General features: G+C 50.2%; 2 protein-coding genes and 1 long non-coding RNA gene across 10 annotated transcripts in view; 1 reads left to right on the forward strand and 2 right to left on the reverse strand.

Moving 5' to 3' along the window:
* Positions 1 to 1,872: 1,872 nt before the first annotated feature.
* On the reverse strand, positions 1,873 to 18,381 carry Gm10570. The gene is made up of 4 exons (XR_868203.3): positions 18,299 to 18,381; positions 17,996 to 18,160; positions 7,387 to 7,510; positions 1,873 to 2,165 (listed from the first exon to the last, which is right to left on the reverse strand). It is a non-coding gene; the product is annotated as a predicted gene 10570 (long non-coding RNA).
* A 1,032-nt stretch (positions 18,382 to 19,413) lies between these two features.
* Positions 19,414 to 26,139, forward strand: Fabp3 (fatty acid binding protein 3, muscle and heart). The gene is made up of 4 exons (NM_010174.2): positions 19,414 to 19,526; positions 22,967 to 23,139; positions 24,630 to 24,731; positions 25,848 to 26,139. The coding sequence occupies exons 1-4, from the start codon at positions 19,454 to 19,456 to the stop codon at positions 25,899 to 25,901; spliced, it is 402 nt and encodes a 133-aa protein (NP_034304.1). The 5' UTR covers positions 19,414 to 19,453; the 3' UTR covers positions 25,902 to 26,139.
* Positions 26,059 to 27,540, reverse strand: part of Zcchc17 (zinc finger, CCHC domain containing 17) — a 44,610-nt gene continuing 43,128 nt past the window's right edge. For 6 of the 8 annotated variants that reach the window (NR_149717.1, NR_149716.1, NM_001355398.1 and 3 more), the window contains one exon: positions 26,059 to 27,484. Coding sequence is in view for 6 of the 8 variants with exons in the window: in NM_001355398.1 (NP_001342327.1) it covers positions 27,323 to 27,484 (162 nt within the window). In the remaining 2 variants the exon portion in view is untranslated. The remainder of the gene's footprint in view (positions 27,485 to 27,540) is intronic. The other 2 variants (XM_006503257.3, XM_030253690.1) reach the window with 1 other exon arrangement.

Here is a 27,540-nt window from a genome sequence, read left to right on the forward strand (position 1 = left end):
TAGGGGCTAAAGAGCGCTTTTCCTACAAGAGGATCTGGGTTAAATTCCCAGAACCTCATGAGGCAGGTTACAATGACCTGTGACTGCAATTCCAGGGGATCCAATACCTCTGGCCTCTTCAGGCACCAGCATGAATGTAATATACATAAACTCATGCAGGCTTAAAGGCACACACAATTATATATATATAATTCTAGTCCTTTGAAAGAGCAATACAGGCTCTTAACTGCTAAACTATCTCTCTGGCCTCTAGTTTTACACTGCTGCTGCTGCTGCTCTTCCTCCTCCTCCTCTTCCTCTTCTTCCTCCTCCTCCTTCTGAGACAGGGTTTTTGGGTGTAGCCTTGGGTGTGTGTGTGTGTGTGTGTGTGTGTGTGTGTGTGTGTGTGTGTGTGTGTGTGAGTGTGTGTATGCGCATGTACATGCTCATGAGCACACCCCCAGAGACTAGCAGAGAGCATCAGGTCCCCTGTAGCTGCAGTTACAGGTGGTTTTATGTCTCCCAACATGAATGCTGGGTCTGATTTCAGGTCTCAGAAAGGAGCAAGAAGCACTCTTCGCCCCTGAGCCACCTGTTCAGTCCCTTATGTTATTCCTACTACGTGTGTTTAGTTTGAGCATGTGTGAATGTGAATGTGTGTGGGCACAAGCATCACAGTGCAAATGCAGAAGTCAGAGGACAATTTCAAAAGCTCGTCTCCCCTCCCACTGTGAGGTTTCAGGAACCAAACTCAGGTCAGTAGGCTGTGCCCAGGCACCTTAACCTGGTGAATCATCTTGCTTTCCCTTGTTTTGAATTTTGAGATACAGTTGGGCTATTTAGCCCTAGCCTGGAACTTTTTTTTTTTTAAAGATTTATTTATTTATTATATGTAAGTACACTGTAGCTGTCTTCAGATACTCCAGAAGAGGGCGTCAGATCTTGTTACAGATGGTTGTGAGCCACCATGTGGTTGCTGGAATTTGAACTCCGGACCTTCGGAAGAGCAGTCGGGTGCTCTTACCCACTGAGCCATCTCACCAGCCCAGCCTGGAACTTTTTATCAATCCTCCTGCCTCAGCCTTCCAAAGGCTGAGATCACAGTTATGCAGTGCCAATCTCAACTTCACAATATTTTAGTAGCTCTGTGACTAAACAAGAGTTTTGTTTTGTTTTGTTTTTACATTGAACCATCAGAAAGCAAAGGGATCATGCAGACATGGTAATACACACCTATCATCCCGGCACTGGGGAGACTGAGGCAAGAAGTGTGCCAGGAGCAGGGGTCCAGCCTGGGCTACATAGTGAGCACTGGATCTGAGTGCCAGAGCTACATAGCAAGTCTCTGCTTTAGACAAACAAACAAACAAATGAAGGTTTCCAGCAGAGCCTGGTGGCCAGGACCTGTGATACCAACTACTTGGAAGACTGACTTGGGAAAACCAAAAGTCAAGGTATTCCTGGGCCACAGAGCAAGTTCTAGGTCAATCTGGGCAACTTTGTGCAACATTGTCTCAAACCCAGAAAGTACAGTGAGCATGGTGACACACAGTTGCCACCCTAGCATTTGGGGACAGGAAGCTCCCCAGTTCCAAGTCATTCACAACTACACAGTGAGTTTGAGGCCAGCCTAGGATCCATGGAGACCTTGTTTCAAAAATAAACAAATAAATAAGCAAGTAAACAAAAGAGGGCTGGAGAGGTGGAGAGGCGGCTCAGTGGATAAGAGCGCCGGCTGTTCTTGCAGAGGCCATGAGTTTGAGTCTCACTATCAATATGGCGGCTTCCAACCATCTATAACTGCAGTTCCAGGAGAGCTGACATCCTTTTCTGTCCTCTGTGAGCACTGAATGCATGCGAGGGCATAGATATAGATGCAGGCAAAAACACCTATGCACATAAGTTATCTTTTTAAAAGGTGTAAGGGTGTAGACCAGGGCCAGACCATGGTCCAGCTTATACAAAGCTCTCAGGTTCTATCCCCAGCACTGGGGGGTGGGGGTGGGAATCCAGGGGCTAGAGAAGATAGCTCAGTGGCTAAGAGGATCTGCTGCCCTCTATGAGGACCAGAGTTGAGATCTCAGCACCCATGTCAGGCAGCTCACAGATGAGTGTAACTCCAGCTCCAGGGGGCCCAACACCCTCTTCAGGCTTCTGAGGACATCTTTGGAAATGCGCATACCCTCCTACAGACAGACAGACATATACATAATTAAAACAAATCAAAGTAATAATGGATATTTTTACAGAAATTAAAACCACTCATAGCTCACGGGCCAAGTAAAAGATCACTGCTTGATCTGACTTGGTTTCACAGGTCGACACAAACACTGGAAACAGCCAAAGGCCAGGAAGTGGCTGGTCTGGGAGCAAAGTGGTATCCTGCTTGAAGGGTGGCTTTTTTTTTCCTTTATTTGATTTTATGTTTTAGACTTTTAAAATTTTATGTACTCCTTTTACATCACATATCAGTCCCCTCTCCTCCCAGTGCACCCGTAGGTTTCTATGTTACACACACACGTGTTTTTCCTGCATGTATATATACACACACATCTGAATATACATATATATATACATATATATATATATGTATGAATGTATGTATGTATGTATGTATATGTATGTGTATGTGTATGTGTATGTGTGTGTGTGTGTGTGTGTGTGTGTGTGTGTGTGTGTGTGTGTGTGTATGCCTATATGTCCTGGTGCTGGGGAGGTTGGAGGAGGGCACTGGGTCTCCTGGAACTCCAGGTCAGTGCTGGGAACTGAACCTGAGTCACGTTGGCCTCAAACTCATGGAGAGCTGCCTCCCAAGTGCTGGGATTAAAGGTGTGTGCCACCCCTGTGGCTATCCCAGAAAGTATTTTTAGTAAAGCATTAACTTTTATCAATCCATGGGAAGAAGCAAGAATTATCTTCTTATTGATCCTCATTGATCTAAAGACACGTACGTTCTCACAGCAGAGCGGAGATGAGGAGGAATCTGGCCTCAATGACAATCAGTACCCAGGTGGAGGGGTAAACCCCCAGAAGGGTAGGGACACTGTCAGCCACCCAGAATATGCAGCTTATTGGTGTCAGAAGGCCCAGCTCAGAGGCCAGCTCTGCCCCTAACTCTCAGGGTGACCTTCAGAAGTCTTCTAGTCTGGTCCAAATGAGGACGAAGTGTAAGGTGCTCCTAACCTGGCTCTTTGGTGCCCCCTGGTGGACACATTGGTGCATGACGCCATCTGCTTCCAGCTCCTGACCCTAGAGAAACTCAGGTGTCCATGCAGTTCACTTCCAGGTCTCAAGAGGAAGAGAAGGATGTCTCGGTGCCAGAGAAACCCTCAGATTCGTTCCTGTCACTTACTCTAAATCTCTCTGAACCTGTTTCTGTCTCTTAGAAAGGAATGAGTGGTCTGAGCCCATAGGTTGGGGTGTGGCTCTAAGCCAAGTTCTCTAGCACGCAGGAAGTTTGGTTGGTTCTACAGCGCTGCCCAGACCCAGTATGCTGCACACCTGCAATACTGGAATGCAGAAGCGGAGGGAGGAGGACCAGAATCTCAGAGTCAAATGGAGTTCAACAAAACAAAACAGGATCAGTCCAGGGTTTATGACCTAGGTTTAACCACTCCCTGATATCATTAAAAATAATTAATAAGGCTGAAAATTGTAGGTCACACCATTGACCCCAGCTCTTGAGAGGCAGAGTCAGGTGGATATCTGTGGCTTTGAGACCAGCTTGGTCTACACCAGTGGTTCTCAACATTCCTAATGCTGCGACCCTTTAATACAGTTCCTCGTGTTGTTGGGACCCCCATCCATAAAAATTCATAACTTTATTTTTGCTGCTGTTGTGAATTATAATGTGAATATCTGTGTTTTCCAGTGGTCTTAGGCCACCTCTACAAACAGCTCTTGAAGTAGTCATGGCCCACAGGTTGAGAACCTCTGCTCTATATGGTGAGTTTCAGATCAGCCAGGGCTAGACAGTGAGACCCCCTCATCGAAGAAGAAGAAGAAGAAGAAGGAGGAGGAGGAGGAGGAGGAGGGGAGGAGGAGGAAGAGGAGGAAGAGGAGGAGAAAGAAGAAGAAGAAAGAAGAAGAAGAAAGAAGAAGAGGAAGGAAGGAAGGAAGGAAAGAAAGAAAGAAAGAAAGAAAGAAAGAAAGAAAGAAAGAAAGAAAGAAAGAAAGAAAGAAAGTCAGGTGTTGATGGTCATGTCTCTTTAATCCCAGCATTCCAAAGGCCAGTAGATCTCTGAGAGTTCAAGGCCAGCCTGGTCTACAGAGTGAGTTCCAGGATAGCCAGAGCTACACAGAGAAACTCTGTCTTGAAAATCAAAAGGAGGGCGGAAGAAATGGCACAGTGGTTAAGAGCTCTGGTCACTTCCCAGCAACCACTTGGTGGCTCACAACCATCTGTAATGGGATCTGATGCCTCTTCTGGTGTATGTGAAGACTCACATAAATAAAATAAATAAATCTTTTTTAAAAAATAAAAGAAAATAAAAAAAAATAAAAAAAGGAAGGAAAAGAGAGAGAAAGAAAGAAAGAAAGAAAGAAAGAAAGAAAGAAAGAAAGAAAGAAAGAAAGAAAGAAAGAAAGAAAGAAAGGCAGGCTTGTTGGGGTAGGTGGGAACAGAGGTACATCTGGACCTCAGAGGACACCCTCAGCTTCTGTCTTCAGGGGCATTCTGCCTTTTGATTGAGACTGTCTCTCACCAGCCTGTCTTCACATAAAGGCCAGGCTAGCCCACAGGTTTGCACAGGCTCACCTCTCACTGAGAAGATGGGACATGGTATCACTTTTTTTTTCCCTGTCTTTTTTTCGAATTTTTGAGTCAGGGTTTCTCTGTGCAGCTGCGACTGTCCTGGAACTCTCTCTGTAGAGCGCACTGGCCTTGAACTCACAGAGATCCTCCTGCCTCCACCTCCGAGTGCTGGGATTAAAGGTGTGAGCCACCATGGCCCCACTCACATTTTCCTTTTTTTTTTCCCCTAAGATTTATTTATTATATGTAAGTACACTGTAACTGTTTTCAGACACACCAGAAGAGGACATCAGATCTCATTACGGATGGTTGTGAGCCACTATGTGGTTCTGGGATTTGAACTCAGGACCTTCAGAAGAGCAGTCAGTGCTCTTACCTGCTGAGCCATCCTGCCAGCCCTACATTGTGGGGGGTTTTTTGTTTTTGTTTTTTCTGGGAACACAAGCTCAGGTCCTCGAGGCGGGCGCTTTGGCAACTAAGCAAGCCACCTCCCTAGCCCAAGGCTTGGTTTCTCATGGCATTACCAAGCTGTGCGAGCTCAGGATCCCAGGGCCCCACTGGTTCCAACATTCAGGAATTGAAGCAGGAACTAGGGCCTTAGGGAGATTAAGAGCTGTGGGAATCGGTTCCCACCGGGGTGGGGTGCCTCTTATCTATCACTCCAACACATGGAGGCTGGCATAACGCTTCATCTGAGGGCAGCATGGGCATTATCTAGTGAGCTCTAAGCCATCCAGGGCTGCAGTGTAAGATCCTGTCGCAAAAGACAAAAACAATCATCGCAGGGCAACAGAAGGCCACTTAGCATTGAACACAGGGTCTCTCCCACACCTCCTCCCTGTCTTGTTTTGGAGGTTAAACCTAGATCCATGTGTGTGCTCAGCACGCTTAACAGTGAGCCAAATTTCCAGGCCCATCTATTTTTAAAAAATAATAGTTTTTTTTTTTTTTTTTTTTGGTTTGGTTTGGTTTTCTGTTCGAAATGGGGTCTCACTGTTGCCCAGGCCGTGTTCAACGCCAGACCTTGCAGTCAGTGCTGGCCGTACAGTAAACAGCGTTCAAGACATAATCTTTACCCTTTGCAAGCTAACCAAAGGCACTTATTATTGCAAAGATGTTTACACTCTAGTCTGAACAAACCGCAACGGGAATGTGCACAAATTAAGTGTGTCACTGGGGTGAACACGGGCAGTCAATGACTATGGCGGGCCGAGTGGATCTCAGAGTAGGTTACGGAGCTGGGCCGCAGCCAAGGGCAAGGCAGGGCTGCCCAGACCTAATAATGAAAAACAAACTCACATTCTGATATGCAGGAACAAATCTATGGTGCCTCGTTGGCGGCTTGGATCATGTGGTTCCTGGATCAATTCTTGAAATAGGAAGGATTGTCTTTGGGAAGTCCAAATTACACCCCTGGCCTCAGGGCCACGCCTCCTGGGCGTGGCTAGGGGGAAACTAGGTTATCGGTAAGGCACCATAAAAGCCAGCGCTCCCTTGGTTTCCACCACTGAGAAAGTCCCTTAGACCAGGAAACATGCCACTGTGAAGTGTCTGTGACTGACCACAGGCTCCTCAGTGGAAATGCGATTGACATAAAAATACCAACCACAACCCGGGAGGTGGCGCTCGCCTTTGATCCCGGCATTTCGAGAGCAGAGGCAGTTTGATCTCTGATTTTGAGGCCAGCCTGGTGTACAGAGTCGTTACAAGCCGACAATTGTAGAAAGGGAAGCTCCCAAACGGGGTTAATGGGGGGACTTCCTGGGATCCCCACGGGGAGCTGCGTCTGTTTTCTGGGGTTGTGATGTTCCTTGGAAAGGGCCACAGAGGTGGGTAAGACACATTGCTCAGCAAGCCCCTTATGTGGGATTAAATAAGGGAGATTGGGTCCCCCCAAACTAGCTCTAGAAATTCCCTTTTATATGTGTATTGTATGTGTGTGCACGAACACACACATGCTCACCATGCGTGTGCAAGCCAGAGGTTAATGTCCGCCCACTTTCCCTTCTTGTTTTTCTCTTTATATATATATCTTATTTTATTTTATTATGTGCACTGTCTGTGCCTGATGTGAGGCCAGAAGAGGGCTTTCGAACTCCTGGAGCTGGAGATACAGATGTCTGTGAGCCACAGACAGAATGGATACTGGGAATTGAACCCAGGTCCTCGGGAAGAGGAGTCAGTGCTCCTAACCACTGAGCCATCTCTCTAGCCCCAGGCTGTTTTCCTCCATCATCAACTTTAAGTCTGGAGTCCACCATTTCACCTAAAACGGCTGCCAGCAAGCCCCTGGAATCCACCTATCTTAGCCCTTACCGCCAGCTCTGGAGTAACAGGCCCACACTGCTGTGCGGATTTGACATATGTGCTGGGGACCTAAACGCAGGCAGTCAGGCTTGTGCAGAAAGCATGTGACCCACTGAGCCGTCTCCCCAGCCCCACAGACACCCTCCTCGTCAGGTAAAAAGACAACTCTACTTTGAAAGAAATAAAATAAAGGTTATTTTTCTGAGTCAAGGATGATCAACCACGGCCGGGGAACACAGGTTCACGGGTGTCCGGAATGGGGCTCTACCACAGAGAGGCTGATCAGAATGAATGAATGCTTTCTTTGGTCTTAAAACCAAAAGAAAGTTATAAGTCGACATATTTACCAATCATCTGGGTGAGAGAGTCAGATAAGGGGGTGGGTGGACCGCAGCACACCAAGGATATCTCCTCTGAGGTTCAGACTGTTTTCTTGGTTTCTTCGCCTTAGGGCTGGTGCAGGCTGGAGGTCTACAGAGAAATTTATCTGTTAAGTCATGGGAATGTCAGGTCAGATATAAGTTAATAGGGCTCTTCAAGGAATTCAAGATGGCTGGTGGTAATTCTTTCTTTAAGAAATTAAAATAGCCTGTGGTAATTTTGTCTTAAGGGTATCAAGATATCTGCTGTAATTTTATCTTAAAGAAATTAAAATGGTTCCTGGATAATCTTATCTTAAAGAAATCTTGACAGTCCGAGGTAATTTTGCCTCTGGATTTGAACGTTCCACATCTCCACAATGTGCTCAGCCCAGCCGAGCCTGCAGTTTCTTCGGCGATTTCCAGGTCACATTCTCCACCTTAAACTCTTCACGCATGAGCAATGCTATAAAGAACGCAGTACTATCTATCACTGCGCCCTTAGCCTGGGGTTTCTGTCCTCCCTCCGGTTTCCTTATCCAGCCCTCCTGGGGTCTTGGGCGTTCCCTCTCACTTTATCAGACAAACAGGGAGAAGGCCAAGAAAGGAAAACAAGTACTAACAGGTCAGCTCAGAAGGACATGGGTGCAATGCTTCCTCTTTAACAGAAGGGGGCGCGTCGCCCACAGACACCACAAGATGCTCGGCTAGGGAGATGCTACACTACTCCGAGCCTGACTCAGCTCTGCTGCGTTTTTTGTTTGTTTGTTTGTTTTGTTGTTGTTGGTTTGATTTTTTTAAGACCAGATCTCGCTATGTAGTAGCCTCAGCTATATACCACGCTGGTCTTGAACTCCCAGAGATCAGCCTGCTTCTGCCTCCTGAGTGCTGGGATTAAAGGCATACACCTCCACACTCAGCCCCTGACCTTGTGATTTTCACATCATTTGGCCAGAGGACAAGGACAAGGACAAGCAATCCAGATTCCAGTTGGGAAGACCCAGGTCCAGAGAGGGACAGTGGTGACCCCAGACTGGAGACCTGGGGTTTCAAGATGGTCTGAGCCCCACCTCCTTTTCAAAGCAACGTTGGCTCACAATTAGCTAAGAGCCCCATCTTCTGCCTGAGGGTGCTCAAGTCTGCTGCCCCGTGAACAGGACTAGGGAAGGGACTCCAGACTGGGCTGCATCAAGCTGTGAAGTCCAAAGGATTTACCTTTTAAATTTTTTATTTATTCATATGTGTGTATGTGTGCCCCACCACCACCCCCTAGAGTACACACATATACAGGTCAGAGGACAAATTCCAAAAATTCATTTTCTCTTTCTACTGTGTGGGTCCCAGGCTTTGATCTCACGTCATCTGTTTAAAGCATGCACCTTTACCTGCTGAGTCATCTCAGAGCATAGGAATCAATTTTTTTAATTAGATTTTTTTTTTTAAATTTATATGTGAGTGTTTTGCCTGCATGTAAGTCCATGTACCATGAACATATTCTTGGTGCCCAAGGAGGTCAGAAGACGGTGTTAGATCCTCTGAACTAGAGTTGTGGGCAGTTGTGAGCCACCGTGTAGATGCTTGGAGAGGAGCAGCCAGAGCCCTTAACCACGGAGCCATCTCTCCAGTCCAGGGACTTGCTTCTTAAGCCATACACACACACACACACACACACGCACGCACGCACACACACACTAGCAAAACCAATCTTCTTCTATTCTCCCAGGTCCCCTGTGTCATGCTCAAATTATCCTCAGCCTTGGGGCTAGAGAGATGGCTCAGCGGTTAAGAGCACCGACTACTCTTCCAGAGGTCCTAAGTTCAATTTCCAGCAACCACATGGTGGCTCACAACCATCTGTAATGAGATCTGATGCCCTCTTCTGGTGTGTCTGAAGAGAGCAACAGTGTACTCATACAAAATAAATAAATTAATAAACCTTTTAAAAAAAAGATTATCCTCAGCCTCAGTTAAACTATGGATATGGTTGAAGGGTGTGTCTGCCTCACTTCCCCCTGAGAACTCAGACAACCTGTCCCAGAATTCTCCTCTTAGAAGCTGAGACCATCCTGGGCCTCTTGCGTCGTCCCAGCCTCCGAGAGGTGCTGGGTACAATAACCAGCATATGACACACATGTGCCAGCAGGAGGGGAACAGCTCAGGGAGAAGCCTCCCCCTAGCTAAAGATGGTGGACGTGGTGGCCACACACACCTCCCTTGACCACAGACTAGCGCTGTGTACTCTAGAACCAGGACTCTGGGCACTGGTGGTCTCTACCCACTGGCACTTTCCCAGGGTGCAATCTTGTTATAACACCCCTGGAGGTCAGACACGGTGCTCCCTACTCTGAGACTCTGGTACCTCACTTGAGGCATTGTGTGCCTGGTATGGTACCAGGCCCCAAGCCAACAGACAATGAGAATTGGCAGAGATGCTGTATACGCATGTGTATGTGTGCTTGTATCTGTGTGTGTGTGTGTGTGTGTGTGTGTATCTCTGTGCGCACACACACACACACACACACACACACACACACCCAGGGCTGGTGCCCAGATCAACTGACACTGTGTGAAAGGTAGGAGCTAGGGTGGAGTGTAGGTCAAACAGTCTGGGCCCCCAGCCCTCAGAGGCTGTCAGTCAAGGCAGATGGGCCCTGCCTGCATGCTGGCAGGCACTCCCGGCATTCAGACCTCAGTAACCCTCGGTGGCCAGAGAATATTTTGGGCTGGGGCTGAGCATCACCTGCTCCCTTGGCTGCACTTCTAGGGCAAAGGGGAGCCTGCCAGCCTGTCCGCCGATGAGGGCTTAAGATAGGGACACTGGAAAAAATCTGTCCTCTCTGCGCTCTGCTCTGTATTACCCTCTTCCCTACTTGGACCTCCCCGCCTGCAGCAGCAGCAGCCAGAGCTTGAAGGATTTAGGAGCGCATCTGGTCCACCCTTCCAAGGAGCTGGGAGGACAGAAAGGAAGAGACAGGCCCAAGGTCACAGCGCGAGGCAGCAAGGCAGGAGGAAGGGGCTCGGCACAGTGGCTGAGTCGTGCAACCTCAAGAGCTGAGCCGATGACTCTAGATCCTGGCTGTTTTGTGAGCACAGAGCAGGAACCATGTCTTTGTCTGTAAAGGACAGACGTGGCTGCCACACGGTTGTTAACTACCATTGTGTGGTAGGGACACCTCTACAGGGGCTCCAGGCCTGCTTGTCCCCCACTGTCCCAGGAACATGTTCCTTCCTCCTGATACCTATGTCTTTGTTGACTGTAGAGCCCCTGTAGGCTGCTTTCAGGGACCTCTGAGGAGACCAGGGCAGCCCAAGCCAGGATGCCAGCTTAGGCTCTGCATATGCTTCCTGGAACACACGTGACCCTGGACCGCTCTGAGACCAAGGGCCTCCTCTTGCTGGCCCACTCCCTCAGGAACAGAGCGATCACTCGTCCTTGGGAACCAGGCCTGGCAGCCTCCTGGAACTTCCTGGATTCTTGCGGACTCCTGAGCAGGCTGTTCTTGAACAGAGCACACTCTGAGATGGGAACACTGAGATATCCCTTGTATACAAGGAGAGCAGGGAGGGAGGCCACGGCCCAGGGGCCGGTGAAGTGTTCGGTAATTTGTTTGTTTTTGAGACAGGGTCTCACTATGTAGATCTGGCTGGCCTAGAACCCACTTTGAACTCATGGAGATCCCCTCGCCTCTGTTTCTTGAGCACTGGGATCAAAGGTATGCACCACCACGCCCAAGCCAAAAGGTGCTGTTTTATAAAGCATTCAATTTACCTTTCTCCCTCACTTCTGGGTGAACCTCTATACCATAGTGACAACGTCATACATGTATACAATGTATCTTTGCTCAAAACCAAACCTAATCCCCCTCCTACATCCTTAGAAGCCCCACACTCCTTACTTCCAACTGCATTTCTTCTTTTTCTTCTTGCCCCACTGAGTCCAGTTAGCAGTGCTGCTAAACCCCAAAGAAAAACGACTCCCCGTCCCTTAGCAGCCACTAACTGTTACTAGCTCTTCATCTCAGGGAAGAGGCTCATGTGTCCCTCTCCCATCCATGCTTGAACACTGGCTGTCCCATCTTGTATTGAAAGTTTGTGAATGCAATGGCCACACCATGTCCAGAAGACAGCGGTTCACAGCACTCTGCCCCACCCGCTGGCTCTTACCTGAACCCTCTTCTGCACTGTTCTGAGAGCCTTGGCAGGGGGGAGGGCTGATGTAAATGTCCCACTTGGGGCTGAGCACTCAATGATCATGAATTCTCTGATTGCTCACCAGTTATGAGTCTGTGTGCTGACTGCTGCAGGCTATGGTTCCTAAGCGTCTCTGACAGAGCTTAAGGGAGCCTAGGCAGAAGACAGGTTTGCCTTTCTGTTTACTTCTAGTCCAGTATCAGGGGTTTTGATTTTTGCAGAAGAAATCTTTCCATTGGAGAGCTTGGTGAAGGAAAGAGGAACCAGCACGTGTCCCGAGCCTGAGACCTGGTTTCACGACTTTCTGGCAACAGCCCTGTCCCCCAAAGAAAGCTGCCTTTCAGATCCAGACTGGCTGAGCAGCCCAGAGGACAATTGTCACCTGGGAACACGTGGGACCTGGGGATGAGGTGTGAAAGGAGGACAAGAGACAAGATCCCCTGGCAGGGGAAAGCTAAGCCAGTGTGGGAGGCACAAAAAGAGAGGACACGGAAGAAGGCCATCCAGACAGATGGCTCAGTGGACAAAAAGCCCTTTGCTGCCCCGAAAGACTGACGACATGAGTTTGGTTTCCAAACCCAGGTAAAGGTGGAAGGAGAGAACTGACTCCACAAAGCTGTCCTCTGTCCACATGTGTACTGATGCATACGTGTTCACATATACATCATGTGTGTGCACACATGTGTGCTCACATTCAGTAATGGTAATTAATAATAGCAATCATAATAATGTAAAACGACTTAGTGTCTCTGTGTGTCTGTGGGTGCATGTACCACACAGCACACGTGTGGAGGTCAGAGGACACCTTGTGGGAGTTGGTCCTTGTCCCAAGGATTCACTCAGGTCAACAGGCTGGGCAGCCAGGATCTCTAAGGGCTGAGTCACTTGGCTGGCCCCAAAAGAAAAAGAAGAAGAAGAAAGAGAAGCAGAAGATGGGGAGAAGCCAAGAGCACAGGGGTTTGCTCTGCTCTGGTCAGTTCATCAGATAGCCAAACACTTGCCAGGAAGGCCCTACGGACAGCAGGGAGGAACATAGACCCACCTAGCTGGAGAATGGCTTCCAGTGAACAGCTAAGACAGAGCCACGGAGCCCCTCAAAGCAGGATAAAGGCCATGACAGTTAAGCTGAGAAACAGGTCTTAACCAAATGAGGCAGGGGCTGGACAGGATGAGCAAGGAGGCCTACAGTGGAACAAAGCACGATACCCCCTGCAAAGCCCAGGGTTGCGGTGCTGGAGAAGGGGACCTGGGAGAACCCAAGAAGGAGGGCAGGAGCAAGGGGACTCGTGCTATACAGCTAACAGGAGAGTCTTGACGATGGTCTTTGTTCCACACTCCCCGTGGGCCATTTTTTGTCTTCTGAGTCCTCAGAGGGCCAGCTTGTTGATGATCTCGATGGCTTTTTACAGAGAAATAAACCAAGACCCAGGGAGGTCACGAGGTCCCGGAGCTGGTCCATTGCACAACAGCCTCCCTCTATGGCCCCCATAGCTAGAGTGCTATGTTGAGCTCAAGTGCCCTAAAAAGCCACACCCGTGCAGATGACGGAGCCATCAGAACCTGGTGACTGAGGAGGGTTGGAATGTTACAGACCCAGAGCTCAGAATACCTAGGGATTGTTTTTAGTCCCTAACCTCCTTGCAACTATCTGGAAAAATCTCTTGGAATGTAGTCAATCAGCTGACCACCAGCTTCCACCAGAGAATGTTATCAGACAGCACCTGAGGGCAGCCAGAGCTTCTCATCTTCGGCCACACCCCTTCGACTTGGCAACTGGCTCCTCCTTAGGTCTTTCTTTTGTTCTGTGACTATCACACTATCCCGGGTCTGTATAGGGCTAAGGAGGCGGCTCGGCGGGTAAATGCCTTTGTACTGCAAGTCTGACGGCAGAGTCCATCAGTAAATCCCAGTATAATAAGACAGAGGCAGAGACAAGAAACCAACCTGAAGCCATCAGGACCACCTCGCCTGGAGAACACAGCACAGCAATAGAGGAACTAACTCAAGAAGGTGGATGGATGGTAACATGCACACACAGAGAAAAATACATTGAAAAACATGAAAAGCCCATTATGCTATCTGGGATAAGCTGAATCCATGTTCCCAGGACCGTGGTTGGTCATAGCCAATGTAGAATAAATCACCTCTTCTTTGTTTTAGAGTGGGTGTATGTTGACAATAGCTAGATTCACTCGCTCGCTCGTTCAAGCGTTCAGCCTCTCAATATGTGAGCCCGACTTCCTGCCAGACACTCCTCTTCTATTTATTTATTTATTTATTTTGGTTTTTCGAGACAGGGTTTCTCTTTATAGCTCTGGCTGTCCTGGAACTCACTTTGCAGACCAGGCTGGCCTCGAACTCAGAAATTCGCCTGCCTCTGCCTCCCGAGTGCTGGGATTAAAGGTGTGCGCCACCACGCCCGGCTTCTTCTTCTTCTTTTTATTTTTAGTGACTTTCATTTTTATATGCACTGGTGTTTTGCCTGCATGCATGTCTGTGTGATGGTGTCAGATCACCAGGAACTGGGGTAACATACAGAGTTGCCATGTGGTTGCCAGGAATTGAACCTGGGTCCTCTGTAAGAGCAGCAAGTGCTCTCAACGGCTGAGCCATGTCTCCAGCTCCTAAACACTCTTCTTATGACAGGATTTTATTAAACTAGAAAAAGGAGGGAAGAGAGAGGGAGAGGGAGAGAGCAGGCCAATGTGTTTGGGTTTTATTATGTGAGCCACCAAGAGATGGGCTATTATTTCCTGGAAGACACAGTGTCCCTCGTCTCTGAGCTGGGTCTCCCTGAACAGGGAAAGGCACTGTCCTCTTTCTGAGCATCTGCCACTGGCTGCGGTTTCTCAGAAGCACGCACTATTGAGTACACCTGTACGCCTTTATTGTCACTTCTCTAGAACTCTTGAGGAACAGGGAAACAGATTTCCTCGTGGCAGAAGGAACATTCCCTCCGCCGTGCCCCACTGCCGATGTTCCCCTACGCTGTGTGGGCGTGCGCTCACCTCTGGTTGCTGTCTCCATTTTTCGCTTGGATCCCTGCTGAGCTCAGCTCAAGTAACGGGTTTTTTGTTTTGGTATGGTTTGGTTTTTTGAGACAGGGTTTCTCTGTATAGCCCTGGCTGTCCTGGAACTCATGTAGACCAGGCTGGCCTCGAACTCAGAAATCTGCCTGCCTCTGCCTCCCGAGTGCTGGGATTAAAGGCGTGTACCACCACGCCCGGCTCAAGTAACAGTTTTAAAAGGACTATTTAGAGGAGAGAAATGCAGAGATGAGGGAACTTAGTCACAGTATCTAAAGCCGGCTATATGGCCTCAGTGAGAAACGCTATAGATCCTTTCCTTCTGACTCAGAGTCGTAAAGTAACTTTACGACTGGACAAGAGAAATAAAGGAAATTTCTATCCACTGAATATTAATATGTTGGGATTTCTATTTATTTATGTTCATTTCCCCCACCTCCTCCAATGTAAGAATCAAACCCAGGGCCTCATTTAGGCCAGACAAATGCTCTGTCAGTGAGCTATACTCCTAGGCTCAAGCTCTGAGAATTTGAAGGCCTTCCTTTATGAGGGGAAAGGAGACTGGGGGTCAAGAGGCTTGCCTCAGTGTTCTACACAGTAAGAGGCAGGTCTGGGATGCACCAAGCAGTCCTCTTTCCAAAAGCAGACATGCCACTCACTAAGAGGGGTGGCAGAGCAGTGGAGAAAGCTCAGACTCGCTGTGGCAGGCACTAACAGACTGCCGTATACCACCAACGCCAGAAGAGCTCCCTGTTGTATGGAGTAGGGAAGTGCAGAAGGAGCATCTGCATCTCTGGGTTGGTGGAGCCCTGGCTCAGTCTCTTTGGCCTCTACCTCTAGGTTCTTCCCCAAGCTAGTGGACACTCACACATAGAGGCATCAAGATGGCAGGAAGGCCCCTCCCCCTGAAGCAGCTGGAGATGAGTTGAGTCGGGTGCTTCCTCTTCCCCCTCCCCCAGGGGCCACAGATCAGCCAGAGCTACAGCCCATCCCAGGGCTCCCTCCTGGTTACTCACCTCTCCTCTTCCTAGGCCCAGCCTGTGGTTGTCATGGAAACATAGAATCACTATAGGGGGAAGACTGGGGGAGATGCTGCTCTTGAAGGGCACGGATGCCTGCCAGATGTGATAGCCACATCTGGATCTATGAGAGGCTAGAAGGGTGAGGAAAGAGACGAGACCCACCCCCAGCTTCTGGTGTAAGGAGCATAACCGGGGCAAGTTGAATGTATTCCCTCAGAGAAGGAAGTGTGAGCCGTACACACTTGGAAGGGAGAATGAGCTGAAGCAAGTGGTGCAAGCCTGGGAAAACTGAGGCAAAGCCTACCTGGGCTATAGCGTAAGTTCAAGGCCAGCCTGGGCAACTAAGTGAGATCCTGCTCAAATTAAAACAAACAAACAAACAAACAAACAAAAATAACTGAGGGATGGGGATATAGATCTTCATGGGAAAGCATTTGCCTAGCATGCAGGAGGTCCAGTGGATAAATGTGTTTGCTGTGAGCGCCTAATGAACTGAGTTCTAGTCCCAAAACCCAGAGTAAAAGGAAAGAAGAAGCCTGAAAGTTGTCCTCTGCCCTCCACACACTCATGCCTGCAGCTCACACCCAACGGTCATGCGCACAAACAACAACAACAACAATAAACCTAGCAGAAGGAAAGAGGGTGTGGCTGAGGATCAATCCTCGTGGCCCAGGCCAGCGCTTTGCACAGGTCTATAGCTCAAGGTCTCAATTCAAGATCCTGTGCTGCTCAGCTCAGGCAGGGCTCAGCACAAGAACACAGGATAGTCAGCACCGTGTCTTACGGCCCTGAAGCCTAAGACCTGGCTGCCCTTCAAGGCTGTAGGGGTAAACATCAGCCAGATGTGACAGGTGTCTTCTGTCACTCTCCACCATTCTCTTGAGACAGGGTCTCATTAGCAGCCCTGGCTTCCTACTTCCTACTTCCTCGGGGATAGAATTAAAGAGGTTAAAGGTTTTGTTCTTTTTCTTGCCTACTTTATTTTTGAAACAGGGCTTCTCACTGAACTTAGGAGCCTGCCATTTCTGCTACATGGACTTACCAGCAAGCACCCTTACCCAGGATCCACCTGTCTGTGTGCCCTGTTCAGTGCTGAGGTTACAGCATGAACAACCATACCTGGTTTTTATGTGGGTGCTGAATGTGTGCATGGTAAGCACCTTACCCCACTGAGCTATCTTATCTCCTTTCAGTGGCTATTCTTGAAAGCAAACTGGCTAGGTGATGGTGCACGCCTTTAATCCCAGCATTTGGGAGGCAGAGGCCAGCCTGGTCTACAGAGTGAGTTCCAGGATAGCCAGGGTTGCATAGAGAGACCCAGTCTTAGGGAGAAGGAAAAGGAGGAGGAGGAGGAGGAGGAGGGGGAGGGGGAGGGGGAGGGGGAGGAGGAAGAAGAAGAAGAAGAAGGGAGAGGAGGAAGAAAAGAAAGAAGATCAGGGCCAGGTGATGGTGCATGACTTTAATCCCAGCACTCAGGAGGCAGAGGCCAGTAGATCTCTGAGTTTGAGGCTATCCTGGTCCACATAGTAAGTTCCAGGGTAGCCAGGGCTAAATAAAGAGATTCTGTCAAAAAAAAAAAAAAACAAAAACAAAAAAAACAAAACCAGAGTTTTTAATGTATTTTCTCTAATGATTTCCAAATATCTCCCATTTCAAAGATGAAACTGATTCCAAGTGACTTAAGTGAACTGCTCAAGACCACATGGCATGGCTAGTATAGCTGTGATCGGGTCTAGAACACAGATCTTTTTGCCAGCAGCTGTCCGCCAGCCCCAGATCTCCAGCACTACATTCCACACTCCATGTAAGCAGACTGCTCTGGTCCCTGGGTCTCAGGCCTCTCAGGCTTTGAGAGAAGAGGCTCCTTGCCTAAAGCCTGTGACCTTGAATCAGAAACCATCCCATGCCCTCCCTCCCTTGGCACCTGCTCTATCGCTGAGGTCACCAGGGCTCCAGGCCCAGCCCTGAGGCCCGTCCCTGTAGCTTTGGCAGAATTGGACCTCTCAGCCTTTTGGCAACTAGACTCTCCAAAGGAATCAAGACAGGGGTGAGAGGACTTTTCCTCACTGGCCTCCTTCCCAGAACAGCCCATGGGTGGGAGAAAGGAACTTCCACGGGGACAGAGGCCCAGGAAGGAGGCCTCACCACACTGCAGGTATACTGGTCAGGCTCCAGAGCTCTGGTAACCGTTCCGGAATGACTACCCTGCACAACCTTCTAGAGGCCAAAGTTCTGTGCTTACCACTCCGTCCCGTGTAGAGAGCTCAGAAATTCATTTATGTCCCTCTTCCTCTGAATCCCCAAGTCAGGACAGGTCCCTCCTAGAGTCACTCCCAGAGGGAGTACTTTAGCCTGTACCTTGATCCATGTGGACTTCTCCAAAGCAGGGCCCGCACAAACCAGGAGCTTACTTTGAGAGAGTATCTTGCCTTGGCTCAGACTGGCCCCCAACTCAGGAATCTCTTGCCTCCAGGTGCAGGTGCCGTATTAACTGTTGGCTCAAGCCAGAGCAGCGGCACACAGCTGTAACCCAGGAGACAGAGGCAGGAGAATCTTTAGTTCAAGGTCAACCCCTGCTACACATTGAGATGCTGACTTGGTAATAATTAAACAGAAACTGCTGAACTAAGGAATAGGCTCCACTGAGGTTCCCTTACTCACCTGTAAAAAGGGGATGATACCACCTACCAACGAAAAAGTTGAGTGTGACCATGCCCTGAAGTAGGCTACAACCATCAATAGTCGGGTCTTATTTAATAACGTACTTTAAGGTGACAAGCAGTCTAGTGGCAGAAGTCAGGGGAAAAAACTGACTTCAGCAGAGGGTCGCGGCTTTCCGGGAGTTAAGGTGGCCGAGGCCGGAAGAACCCTCTGAATAGACAAATTGTCTTCGCGGAGTGAAGAACGACCCTGGCACAAGCTCAGAGGTCAGTAAATAAAGCCTGAAGCGCTTTCAGGCAGCGGCGACGGGTGGGACTGCGGAGAAAGGCGCAGGCGGGAGACATTCCGCAGGGAGGGGCTAGCACGTGTGGGGCTAGCATGAGGGAAGCAAGGTCACGTTCTCCGCCAGCAGGTGAGGCGCTGGGCAGCTCAGCCATCCGCGGTGTCCAAGGCAACTCTTTTCCACTTGTCTGGTAGGAGCAAGAGGGCTCAAAGGCCACTAGACCATGCTCTCTGTCCAGGCTCCAATTCTTTTTTACTTACGGCGACCGCGTCATTCCTCTCCGAGCCTCTGAGCCTCTTCTACAAGAAGAGGACATAGGACCGTTGAGATGGGTTTTTGGGTAAAGGCCCTTGCTGTCAAGCCTTGACAACCCCAGTTTGATACGTGGGACCCACACGGTGGAAGCAGAGAAGGGACTCCCGCGAGTTACAACGAACGCCCCAGTCTCCCACCCCTTCCCCATAAGTACGCCTACACGAGCATACACAATATAAGAATAAAACCACAGCGAATTAAAAAACAAGGCGGCAGAAGGATCAAGCGGCGTTTCTCCAGCGTGGCACCAGCTCAAGGGCGAGTTTCCTTTCAGTATGGCCGGGGGATGCTCTACTTGGGTTGCGGGAAGCGCCCCGCAGCCAGGCCAGGGATGGGTTAGATGGCACCAACAGGACCGCGGGCGCCGCTGACGTAGGCGACGGGAGGGCTGTGGGGGATGGGCCCCAGCCCTTTGCGGGAGTGCAAGCCCCGGCTTCCTATTTCGGGAGCGAGGGGTGTGGGCCACTTTCATCATGTGATGCGAGGGCTATTTAAAGAGGCTGTCCAGCCGGGAGCTGCGGTTCTCAGTGCCTGCTCGCCTCCTCACTCATCGCACCATGGCGGACGCCTTTGTCGGTACCTGGAAGCTAGTGGACAGCAAGAATTTTGATGACTACATGAAGTCACTCGGTGAGCGAACGAACGGCGCAGGATCTAGGGTCAGGAGGGCCGGCAAGGCGGTCTTGGCGCTGAGCTCCCAGGGGGAGTGCCCCCATGTGCCTCCCGCAAGCTCCTAGCCAGTCCAGACAGGGAATACTGAGGTGCGGAGGGTGGCCTGGGCTGAAGCCACTCCACTCCACCCCACCCCACCCCGGCCTCCTGGGAGGGGGGTGTCGCGGTCCAAGCTTGGCGAGCCTCGTAGCTGGAGGGGAAGGGTAGAGGCAGCTGTGGCCGCAGAGGTCCGGGATGGGAGGCTTTCTAGGAAGCAGTGTAGGTGATCCGGAGGTGGAAAGGGGAGGGAAAGAAGGGCGGGAGGCTGGCCGCAGGAGAAGGCAAAGAGGAGCATGGTGGTCCAGAAATTGAATTCCGAAAGGGAATAGAGCAGATAGGAGTGTACAGAGCCTGGAGGAAGACTAAAGAAAATCAGTGAATTCCATCTGGGAAGAGGTGAAGATACAGCCAGGCAGTCAGCAACAAGCCCTACCCCTCCATGTTGGGGTAGTGAAGAGGCCTCTCTCTGGAAGATGCCCTGGTTCTCACCAGCCTGACCTTCACCTACAGTGTGTGCAGCCACCCCTGGGATCAGTCGGAGACGCTGCTGCTAGAGCAGGGCAAGACGACCACTACACATAGGCTTCCCGGCCGCACCAGTCGGCCACCGGATCAGTGCTGGGGATAGGGTGAAGAAAGCCTGGGATCGAGCAGAGGGTGTCAGAAGAAAGGTGAAGAGCTATGAAGGGAGAGTGTGGCTTGGGGCTGGGGAAATTGTGTGGTGTGGGCGGTGACACAACGCCTTTAACCAGCACTCTGGGAAGCAGAGGCAGGTGAATCTCCCGAGTTCTAGGCCTGGTCTATACAGAGAGAATTCCAGGACAGCCAGGACTACACAGAGAAACCATGTCTTGAAAAAAAAAAGAAAGGAAGAGTCCCATGATTTACTTAATAGGAAGACAGCTTGGGACACATGAGCTCATCGCCTCATAGGAAAGCCCAGGATTTCTTTTTGAAGACTGAACTAGAGCCTTGTGCATGCCCCCTACTGCTGAGTTATACTCCCCACTCACACACACACACACACACACCCTCTTTTTACTCTGTGTAACAGGTTCTCACTAACTTCCCCAGGTTGGCTTTGATCTTGTAACCTGCCATCTCGGCCTTCCAAATAGTTGAGAACCCAGAACTACCTAGAGTTCTTCCCATTTCAACAGTGGGGAATGTCACATGAACCACTTATCCAAGACGGCCCCAGCCCTTCCTTTCTTGCCTTGAGCTTAGATAAAGACCTCTACCTGCGGAGTCCCTGGCTATATCATCCTGGTCTAGGAGGCTGGGGCAGGGAAAACAGGACTGTGTCATGCCTGAGCTAGCTTCCACTCCGTCTTCCCCGGGAAGGAGGGCTGGAATCGGACATGTTGAGGGATGTGTGTAGTTGCCTCTCACCTACTTCCAGCTCTTCTCTGAAACAGGCCCACAAAGCAATTTGTCCTTTTGGTTTGGGGAATGGAACCCAAGGCCCTTTGCCCGTGCTAAGCAAGCACTGCGACTGCTGAACCACATCTCCAGACAGGGCTCCCACCGGCACCTACCCTACCCTGAGGCTCTCCAGGAAGGCAGCTGGTCTTGTCTTTTAAGACAGGGTTTTACTGTGTATCCCTGGCTCTCCTGGAACTCCCTAAGGAGACCAGGTCCTGTTGTCTCTGCCTCTCCCGCACTGGGGTTAGAGGTATGAGCCCACACCCAGCTAGTTGGCTGTCAAGTTAGGGAGTACTAGATTACCTGGGCTTAGTTCTGTTTCACTGAGCTGCCGCTGCCTTCCTAGACTTCTTTTTGCCTCAGGGCATGTTGTCTTCAGGCCATTGTTCTGTGGGTGCTGAACCCAGCTTTAGTCAGGGGACTGAAATTCTATTTAGCCTAAAAATATCGACAGGCTGAAGGCCAGTAAAGTCTAGATGCACCCCAGCTTCCAGCAGTAACTGGCTTCACTGGCACCCTACACCTACCTGTAGGTGGGTCCTGGGAAAACAGCTTGGTTCACTGCTGAAGCCCAACTCACACAGATACCAGTAGGCAAAGCCAAGCCTCTCACTTCTTGCTGTGTAGCCAAAGCTCCTGACTTATCCTATAGAACCAAAGGTTCTTAGGACAAAGCAGCCCAGCCTAGTTTAAGTGACTTCAAGCACAGATGGTGGCTTGAAGGGTAGAGTATGTTATTCCAAGAATGATATAGTGAGACTAAAAGAGAGTTTGGGAATCTATGTCACTAAACTCGGATTATTTATTTACTTAGCCTTTTTGAGACAGGGTTTCACTATAGCCCATACTCTGGAGCTACGCAGCCCAAGCTGGCCTTGAATTCTCGGCATTTCCCCTGCTCCAGTCCCCTGCCTCTTGAGTGAGATTCTAGGGGAGTCACCATGCTTGGCCCGTTTGACTTTGGCTAAGACAGCACCGTGTCTCAGCCTCGTTTGTAAATGGAAACTATAAAGCTTAGGTTTAGGGCTGTCCCAAGGATACTTGGCCACCACTTAGAGCTTGTGCAGTGTGCACAGCTTGCAGCAGATGCACAATACCATAGCCTTATATTGGGCTGCCTCCTGCCACATCGCTGAGGATGGCTCAGAGTGTGCTGGGGCCAGACGACAGGTAGTCAACCATGGAAGATTCCAGGAAAGCTACTAACCCAAAGCACCAAAGGCTTGACCCAAGGGGTCTGTGAACTTTACCTGCTTGAGGGACACCTGGGACCTTGCCTAGGACTCAGATCCAATGATTATGTCAGGAGTCTCCCCAGGGACTTCCAAGTCATGCAGTTGTCGCTACTTTTTTCAGCCCTCTACGTCTGTGGTAGACAAGACTCCTTTGTATCTCTAACCAGGAGGCTTTGAAACTGACGCTGCCATACAGACGGCAGAGAGCACTGCTGTCTCAGTTTTCTGGGTGGAAATGGGAGACGACCCTTGTCCAGGGGACTCTAGAAGGCAGTTGACGATCTCTTGGTTCTTCAGTCCTGTTCTGTGTGTTCAGGAGACTAGAAGCCAGCGGGTACCCAGCTCTGGAGCGACACAGTGCTTAGCAGCTTCCATCTGAATTGTGACCCTGTTCACATCTACAAAATCTTCCAGGGGCAGGACTGCGTGAGGGGCTGGCTATGTGGCTCACACCCCATGGTACCTTCCTTGCCGCTGTTGCCGACCCTGCCCTGCATCCACATGTCTCATATTTGACATGAGTTTAACAGCTGCCGAGCTAAGGGAAAGAGCTAAGGGAATGAGAAAATGGCCCCACACAAAGACGTGGGCCACTGAGGATCGCCTTCCCCATGCCTAGGCCACAAACTTCTCTTTGGGTCTATATAACACGTCTCTACCCTACCTAATGTGTCCTCAACTATCTGCCCCTGCCCTTAGGTGTGGGCTTTGCCACCAGGCAGGTGGCTAGCATGACCAAGCCTACTACCATCATCGAGAAGAACGGGGATACTATCACCATAAAGACACAAAGTACCTTCAAGAACACAGAGATCAACTTTCAGCTGGGAATAGAGTTCGACGAGGTGACAGCAGATGACCGGAAGGTCAAGGTGAGTCAGAGAAAGGGGATGGAGGGCACTGGATGGAACACCACAGGGTAAGAGGCTGGCCCTCTTAGCTCCTTGGCTTTTTAACCCCAAGGGGCAGGTTCATAAAGCCTGCTCAGTGCTGCGATGGCCCAGGGACTAAGTATAAGCTCTGGCCTGTTTTCTTCTCACCTTCCTGGGAAGGATCTATCAGCTGTCACTGGAGTGGGCAGCAGAGCCAAGATATTCTTCCGACCTTGTGCCTCCAGCTCCAGCTGGGTGACCTTGTACACCAAGGTACCCAGTGGCTCTGAGGACATCAGCAGCCATGGCTGTGACCTGAAGTGTTTTAGGAATGATGCCCAGAAGTCAGTGCTCTACAGCGAGGTCATCCTGGCTCTGGCAGCAGAGGAGGCAGCTGGGAACAACAAGCTGAGTTCTATCCACAGGTTTCCTGCTCTGTAGCTCCCAGGCTAGACCACTGACCGGAACAAACTGTTTCCAGTGCCACCAGTTGACAGGCACCTGCGTTTACCAACAGGAGTGCTGTTGGGTGTCCATAGTCTCTTCAAGTATTTATTTAAGGGTATGGGAGGGAGTGTCTACCTCCAGTGATGCTCAGTTATCTCATGGTGGTTATCTTCTTAGCAGCTTGCTCAAAATCTCCCAGCACTGGGCCACGCACAGAACTAAGTAACATCTGTATCTATAGGTTGTCCTTATACAGTATCCTCTACATCACAACCCTAAAATTCATCTCTTCAGCTCTTTCCTCCTCACAGTTGCCCCCAGAAAGAACAGGGTAGGTACCAACCAGTCTTGCAGTTACAGAGGCGCTAAAGCCCAGCCCAGGACCACACAGCAAGCTGGCCGTGAAGATGGGGAAGGCGCCCTGCTGCACCCTGCTCCACCACATGTCCCACCTACCTACATCTTTGAACTTGCCATCTTCCTTGAGAGACCAGATTTCACATTAAATATAACAGTGGTCCACTGGGATGTCTGGACAATGGGGAATGAAGATTCCAGAAGGTGGAATATAGACAGGAAAGAGATGAGTGACAGCCATCACCTTTCTAGACTCCTACCGACAAACCCTGCTTAGCTCTCCTTCTGACCTGCAACTCCCAAATTCCTAAAGCAGATAGATTTGGGGCAGCTGCCCAACACGAACTAGCTGAGATAGGCTGGCAGCACCAAGGACCGAATGGTCACTGGAGCTAGAGCTAGAGAACACTCCAAGGATGCCTGGGTCCTTGGTCCAAGGACCTTGCAATTGCCGCTCTTTTGCCAGTTAAGGGAGGTCACATGGTAGAAACAAAAGTCTAATTTGCCAATATATCAAGGCTGAGCTGCCTGCCATGCCCACTGCCAGAGGGCCCCGCCCCTGCAGAGCAGGAAGCTTGGGCAGCTGGGCTGGAGGTGGGCTGTCTGCTGATCCCAGCACCATCACTGGTTAGGTTCCTGGTTTGTCCTGGCTCTGGTCACAGCTTAGGCTCTGTCTCTTTCCACAGTCACTGGTGACGCTGGACGGAGGCAAACTCATCCATGTGCAGAAGTGGAACGGGCAGGAGACAACACTAACTAGGGAGCTAGTTGACGGGAAACTCATCCTGGTAAGATGGGCAGTGACGGGCCTTAAAGCAACAAGTACCACACCTTCTCCAGCCCGACTAGGACAAGAGAGGCAGGGGTGGGGTCCTGGCTGTGGATTTACACAGGTCTTGGTTCAAGCATCAGTCTAAAGGCTATCTGACAACACATAACCTTCAAGGGCCACTGAAATGGGGGCTGCTGGGAGGCCAGTGTATTCAGAGTCCAAAGCACTGGCCAAATGGGAAGAACGCAGTAGGCACCCACAAACACTTCCTCCTGCTTGCTGTTCCCTGGGAAGAGGCAGAAAGCAGGACCAGTAGATCCCAGGCTGGAGAGGAGCAGCTGCCATCCTCTCCCCTCCTGAGTAGAAATGCAGGAGTCTGCAGGACCAAGTGTGTGCCTGGTGGGCACTGCCAGGGAGCAGCCCCCTCCTTACTCACAATTTTGTCTACTGCTCCTGGCTTCCTGGAAATATCTATTGTCTAGCTAGGAGGTGATACAACCAGGCCTGCAGATCTGCTTTGGGACAAGTTTGAAAGCATCCCTGGAATAGTCCCTACATCCTCGTAGGACTGTACCTGGGCCAGGAGCATGGACCACAATGTCAGCATCACAGACCTGGGTCGCTCAGTGGAACCCACTGATTGCATATTCACATGAGACTGGGGTTCCCACTGAGTTAGAAGTGAAGGGCCTAGCTCTGGAAGGGAGGTAACAAAGAGGATCATGTTCACTAGGTAGCTAGAGTAAGGTGAGGCCATGGCTGGGCTCTACAGTGCCAGAATACTGCATGTTAGGGGAGGGAGGAAAAGTTGGCAGCTTAGCAGTTTCTCAAGGCTCTGTTCTTATCACCCGTTTGTCTGCCACATACACCAGGCACCCCCTTAGGCAGGTGCTGAAATGAACACAAAGGAGGAACAGGAATGTACTGGATCTTGACCAGTTTACCTCCTCTCTCAAGGGCCTATTTTTCCCCCAAATCTCTAAAATGCTAATTATAACATCTTAAAAGATTTGTATCAGAAAAAAAAGTAAAGTGCCTGGCACACAGTAGGTGCTCAAGTGCTGGTCAGGATGAGGGTGGGGAGCACTCCCTCCTCTGCTCTGCCCCATCTGAAACCTGTCTTTCTTTCTAGACTCTCACTCATGGCAGTGTGGTGAGCACTCGGACTTATGAGAAGGAGGCGTGACCTGGCTGCTCCGTCACTGACCGCCCGCTCCTCTGCCAACTGGCCACCCCTCAGCTCAGCACCATGCTGCCTCATGGTTTTCCCCTCTGACATTTTGTATAAACATTCTTGGGTTGGGATTTTTCTGGAGATACGGGGCATCAGCCTGGACCCAGTTCCTACTATGTATGTGGTTTATTTTTTAAAACTGTATCCAAAGGGTGCTCCAAGGTCAATAAAGCAGAACCAAGGCCACCCAGTTGTCTGTCTTTGGTCCTCCTTTCCTGTGTGTCAGGTTGAAATGAAGGCCTATAGGTCACCTGGGAAGCAGCACTGTCAAGGAGCCGAGTGGACAGGCTCAAGGCTCAGTTAGGGAACAGTAGCACCTATGTAATACCCTTACACTGACCTGCCAAGGCTCAGAGAAGCTAGCTGTCATTCTAGCATCTATGCAAGCCCTTACACTGGCCTGCCCATGGCAGAGCAGCTGGCTGTCACTGTGTGGCTATTTCACATTCATCCTGCACAGACATTCCTGGATTTGCTGTATGGTGTGCTGTGGTCACCCTCTCTCTAGAGTACAGGCTCAGGACATCAAGGTCCAGGTGTGAACAACTGTGGTGGGAGGTGACTGCTAAGAGTCGCCCACTCATGCCCAGCAAGTCCCCAGGGTTACAAATACAAGGGAAAGCGGTCATCACTATGGAAGAGAAGGTTTATGAGTAATCTCAAGAAAGCTGTGACCTGCTGGTGGCCTTGGCTTTGTGCCTCGGCTTGGCCTCTTTCCAGGGTCTTGGATAACATAGTAAGTGTTTTCTGTGAACTAATGTGTTAAGTCTGTAAGTCGCCCAGGAAGGATTATAGGAATAAAGCCTTTTTGGAAAGTTTAAAACCAAACACATTTCCATTTATGCCAGGAGTTTAAGCAGAGGCTTGAAATGGAACCAGTCACTCACACTGTGACAGACAGGAAGCAGAGCAATGACCGTGGCTGCAAATCTCTGGTTCAGCAGTCACTGGAGTACAGGCCCTGGCTGAGGGGATGGAGGCCGCAGAGTCCACCCACAGCCACCGCAGACAGCAGGCAGGTTGGGGCTGCTCTCTCTCTCACGGCCAGGCTCCCCTCCACAGCAGCACCCGGGGCTCCAGCATGGACTCCTGCAGAGGACTCCAGCTCGGGCAGTGGCAGCCGGTTGGGACTAGAACCTTCTGCTGAAATGAAGACACTGAGCGCATGAATGCAATGGCTGCAGGGGTCGCTTGCAAAGGGTCAGGAGCAACAAGGGAAAATCATGTTGGGAGGGGCCCTGTGGGGCCCCAATCTGCTTGCTGCAGGGGGAGAAGCCATCTGAGACCATGGGGACAAGTCTGGGTAGGAGGCAGGCCACACTCTCACTAGTGAGTCTTTGCAGGAGTCAGGGCTGCCGCGGCCTGTTCCATCCTCATTCCTTGTGCTTCTTCTTGTGCTTCTTCTTCTTCTTTTTCTTCTTGGTGGCCTTGCTGTCTTTTGATGAATGCCTCGCCTTCTTGCCCGTGTCACTCTCAGAGTCAGAGCTATCACAGTCAGATGACTTCCTGTCTCTATGTTTCTTTTTCTTCTTTTCCTAAAAGGGAAATGTAAAGTTTCAACATCTATGTGTGTCTCTGTAACGTGAAAGCC

The sequence above is a fragment of the Mus musculus genome, chromosome 4 (assembly GCF_000001635.26).
Source record: "Mus musculus strain C57BL/6J chromosome 4, GRCm38.p6 C57BL/6J".
In the NCBI taxonomy this organism is placed as follows: Eukaryota; Metazoa; Chordata; class Mammalia; order Rodentia; family Muridae; genus Mus; species Mus musculus.